The sequence below is a fragment of the Triturus cristatus genome, chromosome 11, assembly GCF_964204655.1.
Source record: "Triturus cristatus chromosome 11, aTriCri1.1, whole genome shotgun sequence".
Taxonomy (NCBI): Eukaryota; Metazoa; Chordata; class Amphibia; order Caudata; family Salamandridae; genus Triturus; species Triturus cristatus.
Genome location: NC_140594.1, coordinates 722256464 through 722272633, shown reverse-complemented (window position 1 = coordinate 722272633; position 16170 = coordinate 722256464). Strand labels below are relative to the sequence as shown.

The window sequence follows — 16170 nt, the reverse complement described above, 5'->3', positions numbered from 1 at the left end:
TGTAATAATGAACTATCTATGAATAATACACAGAAAAGTAACTCCAATGTGGCCTAGAGCAAATGGAATGGTAGAGAGATTGATGGCAACTATTAAAAAAGCGGTACAAAGAGCAAACTTTCACAAATTTCTATAAACCAAGCATTATGTCAAATCTTAAGAGATTATAGGAATACTCCGCATCCATCAACTGGAAAATGCCCTTCAGATCTAATGTTTGGGCAGTCAAGGCGAACCCATCTACCACAACTACACTCTATTCCTCCAAAAATACACAATTAAGTCCTGGAAAAGGACAAAGAAGCAAAAAGAAAAATGAAATACTATGCAGAAAAAGGAAAAAAATGTCAAAGTCAAGATTATCAAGTTGGTGACTTGGTATTAGTTCGACAACAAGTAAAAAAATCCCAAACCAGATTCCACCCTACACCTTTGGAAATTACAAGAATACAAGGTACAGCAATTACTGCAGAAAATGATAATAGAACATTAACAAGAAATAAGTCTTTCTTTAGAAAAATTATACCAAATGTTGAACAAGGAATTATACAATCAAATGATCAACAAGATGAATGGATACAGAGAAAGTCAGAAAGAATTCCAAAAAGACCGAACAGACTAATTGAACAATGTTAATCTATTTACTTTATCTATGCTGTTTAAAAAGAAAGAATGTTAAGGCTTAAGAAATGCACAAGGGACATTCAACTCATGCACTAGGATGTAGATGGACGCTGATTTACAAGCTTCATTAAAAGATACTACTAAACCATATTCATTGTGTCTGGAGGATCCTTTTACAACAATCATTGACCAACTTCAGTGCATTTTTAAGCATTCTTAAGGCCCTGGATAATACATGTTTTGGATTCCCCTTTTTGGAATACCTATGAAACTGCTACCTATTTTCATCTAATTCAAGCCCTCATGATGACAAAACAAATTGAACCACATGAGCAGGCAAAAACAGCTCACGGTTCAAGCTGCCCGCAATACAGTAGCCAAATAGTACAAATAAAAAACTTTGATCAAGGAAGGTTAGAGAGAGAGGTGGGGTTTAGAGAGATGAGGTAATGAGGAAGCTATTGAGTAGAGAAATGTAAGATAGAAGGTAATGAGGTAGAGAACGGACTGAGAGAGAGCGGTACACATATAGGGGCTTATTTACAAGCCCCTTGTGCAGCCAGTTTGTCACTTTTGTCCATATTAAAAGTGACGCACCGGCGGCGCAATGGGCTTGTAAATGAGCCCCACAATGTTTACAAAGATCTCTTCTGTTTCTCACTTCAGAGCATGCACTGGTGTGCAGTTTCAGGCATCCACCAGCAGTGAGAGAGGTAGAGAGAGGTGAGGTATAGGGAAAAGATGACAGGGGTACAAAGGTGAGGTAAAGACAGACGTGAGTTTTAGAGACATCAAGCAGAGGGAGAAAAGATTCAGAGAGGATGGCAACAGAGCAGTGAGGTACAGTGGGAGGCGACGCGTAGAGTGAGAGGGGGTAAGGATGTGGAGGTAGAAACAGCGAGGAGAGGGAGCAGTGAGGTCATGAGAGCAAGAGACAAGCATATTGAGAGAAAGCTGAGGTAGACATGGATGAAGTATGGAGTTGAGAGAACAAGTGAGGGGGCAGGCATACAAAGATGTAGAGGCAGGTAGAGGGATGTTCTTGAGAATGAGGTGAAGAAGGGGGTCAAGTTGAAGCTGTTAGAGAGAGAGAGAGAGAGAGAGAGAGCATCTTTTTTATTTAAATGCCCTCAACTACCTGAGAGAGTGAGGTTGAAGATTGGGCGGGGCAGCCGTGCCCAGTGGTCAAACTAAACACCATCTGCTTCTTATGCACATACTTGTCACCTTGCATGTGAGTCCCCTGGAAGGCAGGGGGCTCAAGGCAATGGCCAGCTTCGCCCGAGCCTTAACCCCTTCAGTGCCACGCCCTTTCCCCCTCCTGTGCCGGGCGTTGCACTAGTGGGTGGGGTTCATGACGAGATAGTCTCGTCATGGGCACAGCGCAACCGTGCTCCATGACGAGACTATCTCGTCATGGGCACTGAAGAGGTTAAAACCTCTCACTCTATCCCTCACTTACACTCACTTTATTTCGCCCAGTTTATAGTAAATTACATTTTCAACTAATCTGTCCGTTCAAACATTGTTTTCTCCCTCCCAGTCAGTGCAAACATCCATCTAAAATTGCCAGTACCTGTGAAAAATTGCACGGTATCTATGCAAAATCGCAAGACACCGGTGCAATTATAAGATCTTGCCACTTGTAATTATGCTTACGAAAATTAACTCTGTGTAATAGTAACCCTTGACCTGCAGGCTGCTCAAAGGTCTCTGCTCCAAGCTCTTCTAAGGTGCCTGTCTAGGAGAGGCTTCCAGCCTCCCCCTAAATTCTCTCTGTTTTCCAATTCTTTTGTTTGTTTGTTTGTGTGTGCTTAGGGTGTTATTTAACTGTTAGCCGCACCTTCAAAATTCAGCCCTAATACTGCTATGTGATAGTTTTTGTTTTATAAATGTATGCAGTTTAAGAAAAATGTGTTTTCCTAAACTGCATGTATACATACAAAGCTATGCAGAACATAGTCTATATGTACTCCACACAGACATTTTTCTTTGTCCACCACAAAGCAATGCTGCTGAACATCTTATGACTATACATTAAAAGGTGGCTGATGGTAAAGGCCTCACCTGCTTGGCTAGTGGTGATGTTGAGAGTTATGAACTGCTTCGGGCTGGGGCTGAGTTCTGAGACCCCATTCACTGCCTCAATGTCAAATGTATAGTTGGTGTGAGGCAGGAGGTCGGTGACCAGGACCCTAGGCAGAACCAATCCAAAGGGGCGGGGGGTGTAGTGGACTCCGCTCCCACACGAACTGCAGCCGCGACCCTGCCATGGGCACCTCCGACAGTGGACGCTGTAGGTGGTGTCGCCCCGGCCCCCGCCATCTCGCGGTGGACTCCACTCGATGGTGATAGATGTCTCGTTGACAGTGGAAATTGGATTCTCCGGAGCAGAGGGTGGCCCTGGTGAAATTAAGAGAAAAATAGAGAGGAAAGGGCATAAGATGGAAATATAGATGAGCACGACAAAGCCAATCCATATGGGAAGCACCTGTCTAGACCGTCACCCATGATAGGATAACAAACGACCTCCTGGAGATGAAGCCGTTCATCTTCGCAGGGCTCTCAGAGGCACCCCACAAATCATCCGCCCCAGGTGACAGGAGGCTGCTTGATGGCATATAGAAGCAGAGCTGACTTTCCTCCTTACTGGGCCGTCTGCGCGACCCCTACAATCTCCCCACAATCAATCAAATCAGATTCCTATTATAACGCTTGAGTCAGAAATGGAGCCGCCTGGTTTGGTGCATGCGCAGTGGTGCAAGGAGAGAGTACTGTGGGCCTGAGTCCTTGTTAATGCAGCTATAATCAATACAGACCACAACTACCACACCACGACTTTCCAAAGGACTTATAGGATGCATTTAGTAAACATAAGTTGTTGCTGAAGCACAAACATCACGAAGCAGAGGTAGGGATATCCAAGAGAATGGCTGTAGAAAATTTTGCACACTAGTTTACAAATAAACATCAGCACAGAAGAGCAATGAATTTCCCCCCCCCCCCACCCCAATTCATAGTCAGAGCACAGGGAGAGCCCTGTAGTGCTCAGAAACACTCATCTTGTCAATCAAGTACCACCCACCCAAACCAAGAAGGTGCCGCATATTCTTGAAATAGTCCACTGGCTTTCCTCCAAATCCAAGGTCAGAGCCCTGAACTCTACCCACATCACTGTAATGCTCAAAAACTACTACCATGGCAATCAAGCACCCAACACACAAATCAAAAATTGCTGAATAATCTTGAAATGGACAACTTACTTTCCTCCAAATCCATGTTCAGAGCCTTTAACTCTACCAACATCACTATCGTGCTCAGAAACTACTACCATGGTGTTAGAAATGGAGGTCTCTAGTTGGCAGAGGCAGGTACCCGTGTCCAAATAGAGACCCTTCCTTCTAGTCAGGGTACGGGGATACACACTGCTCACCCCCTTGGTAGCCTGGCATGAGCAGACAGGCTTATCCCAAAGGCAAAGTGTAAAGTATTTGTACCAACACTCACAGTAACACAGTGATAACACCACAAATGGACACCACACTGGTTTGAAAATATAAAGTATCTTTATCTAAACTTAACAAGACCAAAACGAGAAAAATCAAACATACAAGTATTAAGAAAAATGACTTTCAAAAGGTTTTAGCAACTGAGTCCATAGAAAATTATGGATTTGTAATTTCTTGCAAAGTACCTATTGTTGCATAAAAAATTCACCAAGCCAAGCAGCCGCAGTGATGGGAAGCGTAGAAAAACAGAGATGCGTCGTTCCTGGGACCGTCGTGGATGCGAAGCGACAGTTCCGCTGTACACAGGGGAGCGATGCATCAGGTCTGGTCTGTAGGGGAAAACTATGCGTTAATTCTGAGAGGACTCCAATCTGTGGGTGATGCGTAGGGGAAAACTTGCCGCACAGGGACAATGCATGGGAATATGGGATGCATCGGCGAACAATGATGCTCCGTCGAGCGGCGCTGTTTCGATTTCTTCAGCCATGATCCCTTGATGCATTGATTCTTGCAGCGGCGACAGGCTTGAGTCAGTTTCAGCAGCGGCACAGCGGTATGGGGAGATTCTTTTCACACCACGGTGTTGCATTGGAAAGACTGTCACAAGAAGAGCAATGCGTCGATTTTCTTGTTGTTGCGTTGCTTTGAAGCTCCCAGCAGCAGTCACAGGCACTCCTGACAGGTCAGAACTCCCAGCAAGGATGTTCAGGGGAGCCGGGGGTAAAGTCTTTGTGTTCCTGAGACTTCAAAACAGGAAGCAAGCTCTACTCAAGCCCTTGGAGACTTTCGTCAAGTAGGGGACACAGCACACAGCAAGTTCCTTCTCCTTTCCTTGGCAGAAACAGCAACTGCAGACCAACCCCAGACACTCAGCAAGGGCAGTACTTATCCTCAGTGTCTCCAGCTTGCAAAGGTTCCTCTTGATTCCAGAAGTAGTCTAAAGTTTAGGGGTTTTAGGTCTAATACTTATACCCCAAAATGTCTTTGTTCTCTTTGTGCAAGGGTTTCGGAGCCCAGTCTAAACCAGTTCTGTCCTCTCTTGTGCAGCTGCCCGGCAGGAGGTGGAGACAGCATTGTGTAAGGCAGACAGGCCCGATTCAGGTGCAAGGAAAATCTCCTCCCACCACGCTACATGCAGACCGAGCCTATTCTGGTGCTAGTGAGAACTCCTCACCGTGCTCAGAATGCAGCCCAGGTCTATTCAGCCCAGCCTCAACTCATTCAGTAAAGGCAGGACACACATCAATCCCCCCAGGTGGCTGTCTGAGAGAAGGCACATCCCCAGCCCCTGTCACTCCAAAACCAGACAGTCAATACACAAACAGGCAGAAGCACACAGAATGGTAAAACAAGAAAATTCCTACTTTCTAAAATTGGCATTTTCAAACGCACAATTTCAAAACCATCTTTAGTAGAAGATATGTTATTATATTCTGAGTTCAGAGAGCCTAAACTTAATTTTTCTATCTTATCCCTATGGGAAGATATACTTGTAAAATGTTACAAAGCATTCCCCATTCTGTCTTATGGGCAAGATAGCCTTAAAAAAGAGAAAAACGAAATTGGCAGTATTACACTATGAGGACATGTTACACACATCAATACATGTCCTACCTTTCAAATACACTGCACCCTGCCCAGGGGGGTACCATGGGCCTACCATAGGGGTGTCCTATATGTAAGAAAAGGGAAGGTTAGGGCCTGGCAAGAGGGTTCGCATGCCAAGTCGACATGGCAGTTAACAACTGCACACAGACACTGCAGTGGCAAGTCTGAGATACCTTTTCAGAACTACTCATGTGGGGGGGCACAATCAGTGCTGCAGGCCCACTAGTAGCATTTGATTTACCAGCCCTGGCACACTTTGTGCACTTTACTAGGGACTGACCTGTAAGTCAAATATGCCAATCATGGCTAACCAATGATGTTCACAATTTACACAGAGAGCATATGCACTTTAGCACTAATTAGCAGTGGTAAAGTGCCAAGAGTCCTAAAACCAACAACAAGAGGTCAAGAAAAAAATGTGATGACAAATCAAAAAGTTTGGGGATAACCCTGCAAAAAAGGCCAAGTCCAACACATGGCAATCAAGCCACCCACACACACATCAAAAAGTGCTGCATAATATTGTAATAAGGCAGCTACACCTCTGGGACCCACTGGGTGCCTGGGTACTTTAACACTGATAAGACTCTCTCACCACCTCACCACACATCACATCACTGTGTGTCCTCTATGGAAATATTTCTAAAACTCTGAAGAATACATCTAAGCTATTCCAGTCTTAGCATTTTTAATAACTGTCAACTGCATCTCAAGCCTGCCACATTTTGCCACATTTTCGCTCTTCCATTGTTTGGTTTTTCTCCACGGCCTCAAGTTATATATGTAATTCGTCCTGTTCTCTTCCTTCCCTGCCCAGATACACACCACAGTTACCCCACTACTGTTACTCTGACGTTACAGCGCCCCCGTGATTTACTTACCTTGGACTTTTCTCCGTCCCTTGACATCAGGTAACCTTCTACCCACCCTTCCATGGTCTTCTCTGCCTCAATTTGCTTCTTTGGGTCCCACAACCAATTTTTTTCCTTTTCCTCCTGTTCTTGTAGAAGTATCTTATGAATCGTGTAACCATAGTCCTGAGGATGACCTCAAGCTAAAGAGGTCGAAACGCCGTAGACTCCACAACGCCAATTGTGGCATTGAAAAGGGTCATTCACAAATAATGAAATTATGTTTGTGATTGTAAATACCTTATAAATACTTTTGTTTGACCCCCATTGTTTAATTGCCCTTCGCCGTTCCACATTGTTGCCTAAACACTTGTGTCACTGTGCCGTTCACTCACCACCACACCCCCAGTGCACATATGGTTGTAATGGTTACTGTAATTTAGTTATATTTTGTGCTTCTATCTACAAATAACAACCTTTCACCCTCCTCTTGGTCTCCCTTGTCCCTTTACTGTGCTATATGATTAATTCTCATGCTTAACGGTTCCCTTTCATGATTTACCAGTTGAGACATTGTCATTTTGCAACTATACTTACCCGGTCTCAGCTGGGTTAACGGGTTTACTCTTGTTTCTGTTTTACTTACGATTGAGCAATCGCTGTATTGCGAGAGTATATTTTTTTGAATACACAGCAAATTAATTTTTGTTTTTGTGCAATTGATCTGCATACTATGTACTCCAGGGAGACCCCCTCTTACTCACATGACTATATCCAGAATATTCTTAGTGGACCCTCCTTATTATCATATACCTCGACCCCCCTCCCTTCAGCACCCAATAACTCTAGGATATTGCTTGAAAAACTAGAAAATCTCAAGAAGAAACAAATTCGTACTGACCTGCATGCCCGCATGCTCACTGAGTACCTCAAATCTGACACCATACCACTAGGATTACAAATCCGCAACGTTCTTGCTATTTTCACCCAGGATCCCAAATTTCGCACTGGCTTCAGCCATCTGGCCACTACCTGCTCCAGGCACTGGATGGTACTTGGCATTGACACGGCCACAGAACACAGTAAAAAGGAATTAGAGGAGATAGCTGACCTTGAAAAACTTATCTTAGCCGATACCACCATCACTGACGCCAAAGGTCTCCTAGACAGAGTAAACGCTACCATTTCAACCTTTCACACCTTTGAACAGAACAAGAAAATAAATAAAATTCAGAAAGACATTAAGACTTACAATAGAAACCAAACATAACCATACTTACTTGACACATTCTACAATACACCCTACCAGCCAACTAGAACCAGGAACTGGGGTAGATATCGCAATAACCAGGTCATTACCTTTTTGGATTCATTGAACACCTCCGTTGAGGACTCAGATAGCGGGGAGGGTACAAGCTCAGGCCCACTTAGACATCCTCCACCACCCCCACTCCTACGACTGCTTTTTTAGGAGAGGATCGCGGTCGCAGCCGCAGGAGACAGAATTACCAGTATCAATACGCAGGCGAGAGACAGACTCGCCACAAGTTCTACCAATGGGGCCCCCAGCAATAACAAACCTATTACACAACACACAAACAGACATTCTTATCTCCCCTGTATGTAGCACTGTGTATGGTGCTTCCCTCACAACCTCCTGCCTCTCCATATCTACCAATATCAGGCTCCCCGTTCCATCTACTAGTTACGACGTCACACTGCACAATCCTCCCCCACCACTACAATTGTCATCTGTCACCGACACGACCATACCCATTTTTAATTTATCTAACCACCCCTTATCCTCAGACAAAATCTCCCTACTCAGCAAGGGTCTTTCCTTTGTCCCCACTGCACATAGCGATTTTTTCAAACTCCAGGAAGACTTACTCCTGTTTTTCAGACGTATCCGTCTGAAACAATTCTTTTCAGATAAACATGAAACTAACAGACCTTTTGAGACACAATTCAAACCTGCCTCTACCTTTTTGCCACCTTCCTCAATGATGCCACATGAGATTTTAACCTTTGAAAAGCTTGTCCTACATGAAGTCAAAGAATTACAACAACAACTTGAATTTGTACTTTATAATTTACCACTCGCAGAAAAATTGCCCATAAGCAGTTTGACCGTTAACCAAAATATAATTATCAAACCTGCAGATAAGGGCGGCGGCATAATGGTGATGGACCATGACAAGTATGACTTTGAGATTCTTCGCCAGCTCAGCAACACCACACACTACGGCAAGCTTAGCTCTGATCCACTCATTGCCATTCTAAATAAAATCTCCATTATCACCTCTCAGGCACTTCACCATGGCATCATCAATAAGAAAGAACACGCTTTCCTTAACAACCCACATCCCAGAACACCTGTGATCTACACCTTACCCAAAATTCATAAGAACCCATCTACACCACCTGGCCGACCTATAGTGTCCGGTTGTGGTTCTGTCCTGGAACCCTTGGGTAAATATATTGATTCCCTCCTTAAGGTTTTTGTCCCACTCACTGACACTTTTGTCAAAGACAGTACCCACCTGATCAATATCATTGAGGACCTCCCATTTAACCCGGAGATAGACCTCATGGCAAGCCTGGATATTGAATCATTGTATACTAACATCCCTCAGATGGACGGACTTAAGGTAATGGAACATTTACTCTACACATGACCAAGACCCACACGCATTCCCACTGACTTCATACCTCAACTCTTACACATTGCCTTGACTAGTAATTACTTCTTGTACAAAGACACATATTACCTCCAGATTAAAGGAGTCTCCATGGTCGCCTGCTTCGCGCCAAATTTTGCTGTTCTCTATGTCCACCATTTGGAATCTACACTCATCTTGTCGATCCAAAACCCTTTCCTGCATAACATCACTCTATGGCGCAGGTACATAGAGGACATCCTCCTACTATGGCAAGGAGCCCATGATGCCTTGGTCTCCTTTGTCACTTGGCTCAACAATGCTCAACCCCACCTTACCTTCACCTCTGACATTCATAAAAATGATCTCCCTTTCTTGGACCTCACTTTACATGCAGAGGAAGGTACCATTGGCACAACCCTATACCGCAAACCCACTGAACGAAATACCCTCCTTCTGTACTCTAGCTACCATCCCCGCGGCCTACTTGATGGACTACCATATGGGCAATTCCTCCGTATCCAGCGTAATTGCAAATGGCGCAAGGATTATTTCCGTGAGGCATCCATCCTTTCGGACAAATTGACCAACAGAGGGTACCCTAAACACCTGGTTAAAAGGGCTCTCAAACGTGCGTGGTATAGTCACAGGGAGGTCATCCTGGCACCGTCTATCAAACGCACCAACACACGCATTCCTTTTGTCTCAACCTACAGCCCTTACAGCAACAAGGTTGGGAAAATAATTGTAAAAAATGGACATTGCTTCGTAATTTTCTGCATTTTTCAGATCCCCCTTTACTATCATACAAAAGGGGTGACAACCTTTCGGAAAAATTGGTTCATGCCATTACATGGCCCTCTAAGGAAAGACATGACCAATCAGTTACAGCCATGTGGGGCCTTCCACCCATAATAGGCCGTTTTAAATGCCAGAACTGTTATGTCTGTGACCTTACCAGTAACACCAAAGTCTTTGTCACCACAGATCGCACATACCAACTCAAACAATTCTCTAATTGCCGTACTAACAATGTTATTTATACGATCCGTTGCCCTTGTAATTTACTTTACATACGTTAGACCACAAAGATGGTTAAACAACGCATTTCACAACACAAGAGCCGCATTAGATGCAACGTCACTACCGCACCACTGGTAGCCACTAAGCCCTCCACAGGGCTTGGTCGCCCCACTCACTGCTGCCGCTCCTGCCTGCCTCTGCCGCCTCCTACCTGCAGATTCCTTCGCTCGCTGTCCGCTGCTCCTGGGAATTTCCCGCTGCTCCTGGGAATTTCCCGCTGCCCGCTGCTTCTTGGAATTTCCCGCCGCTTCCTCCCTGCGGCCCCGCCCCCCTGTGATTCCATTCGCCGCCCCAAAGAAGACAGCCTTCAAGGAACGACTGGACAACAACACCCACAACAGCAAGGAACTCTTCAGCATCGTCAAAGAGCTCTCCAACCCCGACGCCGGAAACAATGACATCACTCCCTCGCAAGACCTCTGCGACTCCCTCGCAGCCTTCTTCCACAACAAGATCGTCAACATTCACAACAGCTTTGGCCCACCAACCACGAACCCCACCACCGAACCGATGCCCCCCACCGCCACCCTCCGCACCTGGACCCCAGTCAGCACCGAAGACACAACACGCACAATGAACACCATCCACTCCGGATCCCCTACGGACCCCTGCCCACACCACATCTTCAACACGGCCGACCACATCATCGCACCCCACCTCCACGACATCATCAACGCCTCCTTCAACACCGCCACCTTCCCGGAGTGCTGGAAACACGCCGAGATCAGTGCCCTGCTGAAGAAACCAACTGCAGACCCCTCCGACCTCAAGAACTACCGCCCCATCTCGCTCCTCCCGTTTCCTGCCAAAGTCATCGAGAAGACCGTCAACAGACAGCTAGCTGCCTTCCTCGAGACCAACGGATCCCTTGACCACTCTCAATCCGGCTTCCGAGCCAACCACAGCACGGAGACCGCCCTCATCGCAGCCACAGACGACATCAGATCCCTAATGGACAACGGGGAAACTGCGGCCCTCATCCTCCTGGACCTCTCCGCAGCGTTCGACACTGTCTGCCACCGCACCCTGGTACAGCGCCTGTACAACACCGGCATCCAGGAGAAGGCCCTGGAGTGGATCACCTCATTCCTCACCGGAAGAACCCAGAGAGTCCGCCTCCCCCCGTTCCGGTCAGCGGCCACCGAAGTCATCTGCGGCGTTCCACAAGGGTCATCGCTCAGCCCCACCCTCTTCAACGTCTACATGAGCCCCCTCGCAACCATCGCACGTCAACACAACCTCAAGATCATCACCTACGCCGACGACACCCAGCTGATCCTCTCCCTCACCAGCGACCCGGACGCCGCCAGAGCCAGCCTACAGGAAGGGATGAAAGACGTCGCCGAATGGATGAAGAACAGCCGCCTGAAACTGAACTCAGACAAGACAGAGGTCCTCATCCTGGGATCATCACCCTCCGCCTGGGACGACTCCTGGTGGCCCCCCGCCCTGGGAGCCACCCCCAAGCCAACGGACCACGCACGCAACCTAGGCTTCATCCTGGACTCCTCCCTCTCGATGAACAGACAAGTCAACGCCGTCTCGTCTTCATGCTTCAACACCCTGCGCATGCTTCGAAAGATCTTCCGGTGGATCCCCACCGAGACCAGGAAGACGGTCACCCAGGCCCTCGTCACCAGTCGGCTGGACTACGGGAACGCCCTCTACGCCGGCACCGCCGCCAAACTCCAGAAGAAACTCCAACGGATCCAGAACGCCTCAGCACGACTCATCCTGGACATCCCCCGACACAGCCACATCTCCGGACACCTGAGAGACCTGCACTGGCTCCCCGTCAACAAAAGAATCAAGTTCCGACTCCTCACCCACGCACACAAGGCCCTCCACGACCTGGGCCCCAAGTTCCTCAACAGCCGCCTGACCTTCCACAAGCCCACCGGCCAGCTCCGCTCCGCCAGCCTCGCTCTTGCCACCGTCCCCCGCATCCGCAGAGCCACCGCCGGAGGAAGATCCTTCTCCTACCTGGCAGCCAAGACATGGAACTCCCTCCCCATCCACCTCTGGACAACGCAAGACCATCTCGCCTTCAGGAAGCAACCTAAGACCTGGCTGTTCGAGCAGTAGCGTTCCCCCCCCCCCCAGCGCCTTGAGACCCTCCGGGTGAGCAGTGCGCTATACAAATGCCTATGATTGATAGCACATTATAAAGAACACAACCACTCTGAGACGGACATGACATGGCAAGTCATAGACCGTCCACTACTACCCATCCATGGCGGAAACCTTCAACTTCTACTTAACAAATGTGAATGTAGATGGATCACACGCTGTAATTCTGTGTCACATGGTCTGAATTCGCTCGATGAGTGGAACACAGTTATTACCAACGTATAGGTCCTACCCTCCACTGTTTTTATGCCCGTAGGTATATTGTCCCCTTACACATGATCGTCGTTTCATCTATTGCTGATCATATGACCAATGTAAACCATCTACAATTTTTGGCAAGATAATATTTTCCCTTGACCTCAATTGTCAGCCTCCTTGGCCAATGCGGCTCTCCACCTGTATACCCCATTGTTTGCTTTATCAGTTCCTTAGCAACCGCCTTACACCTATTGTACAGCTTTATGCTTATGGTCCCTAATCATTGTTAACCTTTAACATAACGGTACTTCGAACCCTTAGTTATTGGTATATTCCCTTACTTTGCAAGTGATGTATACAATGCTTGAAACGATCCTTTATGTTTTTTCTTGTTTTCTTTTTGCCCGTGATTGTCCAATTTTACAGGCTGATTCATTGCAATTTACATCATTCACGTTTCCATGCCCTTCTCATGTTTTTTTCGTGAATGTCAATTTACAGCTTGATTCATTGTAATTTCAGACTTTCAATGTCCTATACTTTTACAAGTGTATATGTCTCTCTACCGATCTCGGTGCCTGCCTTCGGCCATCTTTCTAAATGCCACTCTTACTTCACATGTACCCCCGGGGCACTAGCATTGCCACTTCACGCTCTAGTCCCCATCTATTGCACGTACTGGACCCGCCCATACACTGTCACGTGATACTGCCGGCACCAACTTCATCTGGTTATGCCACGCAGAACGCCCGAGATGCTTCATTCTTCCAGCGACCCCTCTCTTCCGGACTGATCCCGGTTCTGGGTCCTGGACTGCTGCGATTATTCCCCAGACGGACTCCACTCCATTGATCCCTTAACCAACACTTCGGGTAAGCTCTTAACTCTTCGTTGTCCCGTTCGCCGCAGTTCGACCACTCGCATGGTGAGTGCTCCACCCCCCACCCCACTGAAACACCAATACCCCCGCCCCACCGGTGGATAACGTAGTCCGTTCATTCTCTTTTCAGAGCGCTGCCAAGTATGACGCACGCTCTAGCTCTTCACTACTATCACTAACTGGTAAGATCGTGACGCCGCTCTTCCATTGTTTGGTTTTTCTCCACGACCTCAATTTATATATGTAATTCGTCCTGTTCTCTTCCTTCCCTGCCCAGATACACACCACAGTTACCCCACTACTGTTACTCTGACGTTATAGCGCCCCAGTGATTTACTTACCTTGGACTTTTCTCCATCCCTTGACATCAGGTAACCTTCTACCCACCCTTCCATGGTCTTCTCTGCCTCAATTTGCTTCTTTGGGTCCCACAACCAATTTTTTTTCCTTTTCCTCCTGTTCTTATTGAAGTACCTTATGAATTGTGTAACCATAGTCCTCCTGATGATGACCTCAAGCTAAAGAGGTCGAAACGCCGTCGACTCCACAATGCCAATTGCGGCATTGAAAAGGGTAATTCACAAATAATGAAATTATGTTTGTGATTGTAAATACCTTGTAAATACTTTTGTTTGACCCCCATTGTTTAATTGCCCTTCGCCGTTCCACGTTGTTGCCTAAACACTTGTGTCACTGTGCCGTTCACTCAGCACCACACCCCCAGTGCACATATGGTTGTTATGGTTACTGTAATTTAGTTGTATTTTGTGCTTTTATCTACAAATAACAACCTTTCACCCTCCACTTGGTCTCCCTTGTCCCTTTCCTGTGCTATATGATTAATTCTCATGCTTAACAGTTCGCTTACATGATTTACCAGTTGAGACATTGTCATTTTGCTACTATACTTGCCCGGTCTCAGCTGGGTTAACGGGTTTACTCCTGTTTCTGTTTTTCTTACATTTTGCCAGGAAGCACACCAACTGCTGGTCATGCATTCAAATTCTGACCTGTATTTCAATATCAAGTTTCAACACTCTGGGACTTTGGCACACCCCCTGCTATGCCCATCCCAATGTCTCATCCCCACTGCGGATGAAGTATCACAGGCGACTACAGTCACAGAGAACCACCCAAGAGAAGACCTACTATTAAGCCTATATAGCTTCCAATAAGATGCCAAATACTACCTCACTCACCCTCCTCAATATGGTGCCCTTCAGTGTGAAAGGGACCCTTCACTTACATGTTCCAAACACTACACAAAGTTCTCATTTCTCCCAGCCTGCTGGAGCAAGACTTTTATGTGGATGATAGGAAATTTGAGGAAGATGAATTGTGCTACATCAAAGAAAGTCTTGGGTCAAGATTTACACAACTTTAGCACAAATGCTTACACAATGCTTATACGACTCAATGGGGGTGCTATGTGATGCAAAGTAACACTCAGTAGGGTATCCCAATCACTCAGACTCTTTAGGGTCTGAACACAGCACTGCTGGCGTCGGACGTCTACAGGAAATGCTCTTCTCTTTCTCAATTTATGATCTGACAAGACTTAGATGAGACACCCCATTTTAAAAAGGAAAAAAAAGGGTGGTAAAGAGGAAATGGCAAGAACCTTCTCCACGAAGAACAAAAGAGAGGAACCTAACTAAGTAGAGTCCGTCCCGCATATATTCCTCAGAAATGAATACGATAGCAGACTTCCTTGAATGATGTTAGAAACAAGAAGTTTGAAGTAAATGGACATAGCGATATATAAAATTCACTCTATGCAACAAGTTAAACAGAATCCATTAACATTAGAAGATAGCCATATATGGTGAAAATACTGAGTGAGGATACAGAGAAACTTATGAATAACAGACAACTAAAAGCACCATTCTATCTTTTATCCGAAAGTACTGAAGGATTGCAATATCTTTTGCCGATTGATTGTGGCTTCAAAACAGTACCAAATTCAGATGTTTTTATAATTGGAAGTCGTCCTGAAGAAGGGGACGATATTTTAGAACACCGAAACGCCGCATCAACAGTCTTTTTTCAAAATATCTTTCTTTTATTATTATGTATTGTATATGTTTTTTAATAAATAACATGGAAAGTGTTTTTAACTGATATGGATGAAAAATGAAGAATGTACTGGTTAATAAAATAGGTAAACATCTTATTCCTTTGCATCTGTGTAGTTGTTTTGTTTGACTGTGTAATCACAAAGCATTGAATTACTTTATTGTAAATTTGGTAACCTGCACAAGACTCTATTGCACACTTAGTCCCTTTTTCTCACGTTGAGAAAAAAGAGGCCCAAGAGGAGATAATCTGTTCCTAATCACATCAACAGGAGAAGGCAACTTTTGTTTTTTTGAGTTCATGTAAAGGTATGCCTCCAAAGGAACCATGTTTGAATACCATCTGTGTAGCACATCAATGTGCATCATATTTGCATAGACCATACTATATAATGATAGTGCTAAGATTTCTTTGTACACCTATGCTGACTGGAGAAAGCAACCTCTCCTCCATCTTGTGCTTTACTCCAGGCTGTGGGCCTCCAAAATGGAATTCACAGGCTTGATCACTCGCGCACCGCACTCTATCACATCTAGCACACATGCACACTA

At 45.9% G+C, this 16170-nt stretch overlaps 1 protein-coding gene across 2 annotated transcripts in view; it reads right to left on the bottom strand.

The window, feature by feature from the left end:
- LOC146785376 (ephrin type-A receptor 3-like) overlaps positions 1-16170 on the bottom strand; it is a 540333-nt gene that overhangs the window by 201909 nt on the left and 322254 nt on the right. For both annotated transcript variants that reach the window (XM_085634371.1, XM_085634372.1), the window contains exon 5: positions 2692-3027. In XM_085634371.1, coding sequence (XP_085490497.1) covers positions 2692-3027 — 336 coding nt within the window. The remainder of the gene's footprint in view (positions 1-2691; positions 3028-16170) is intronic.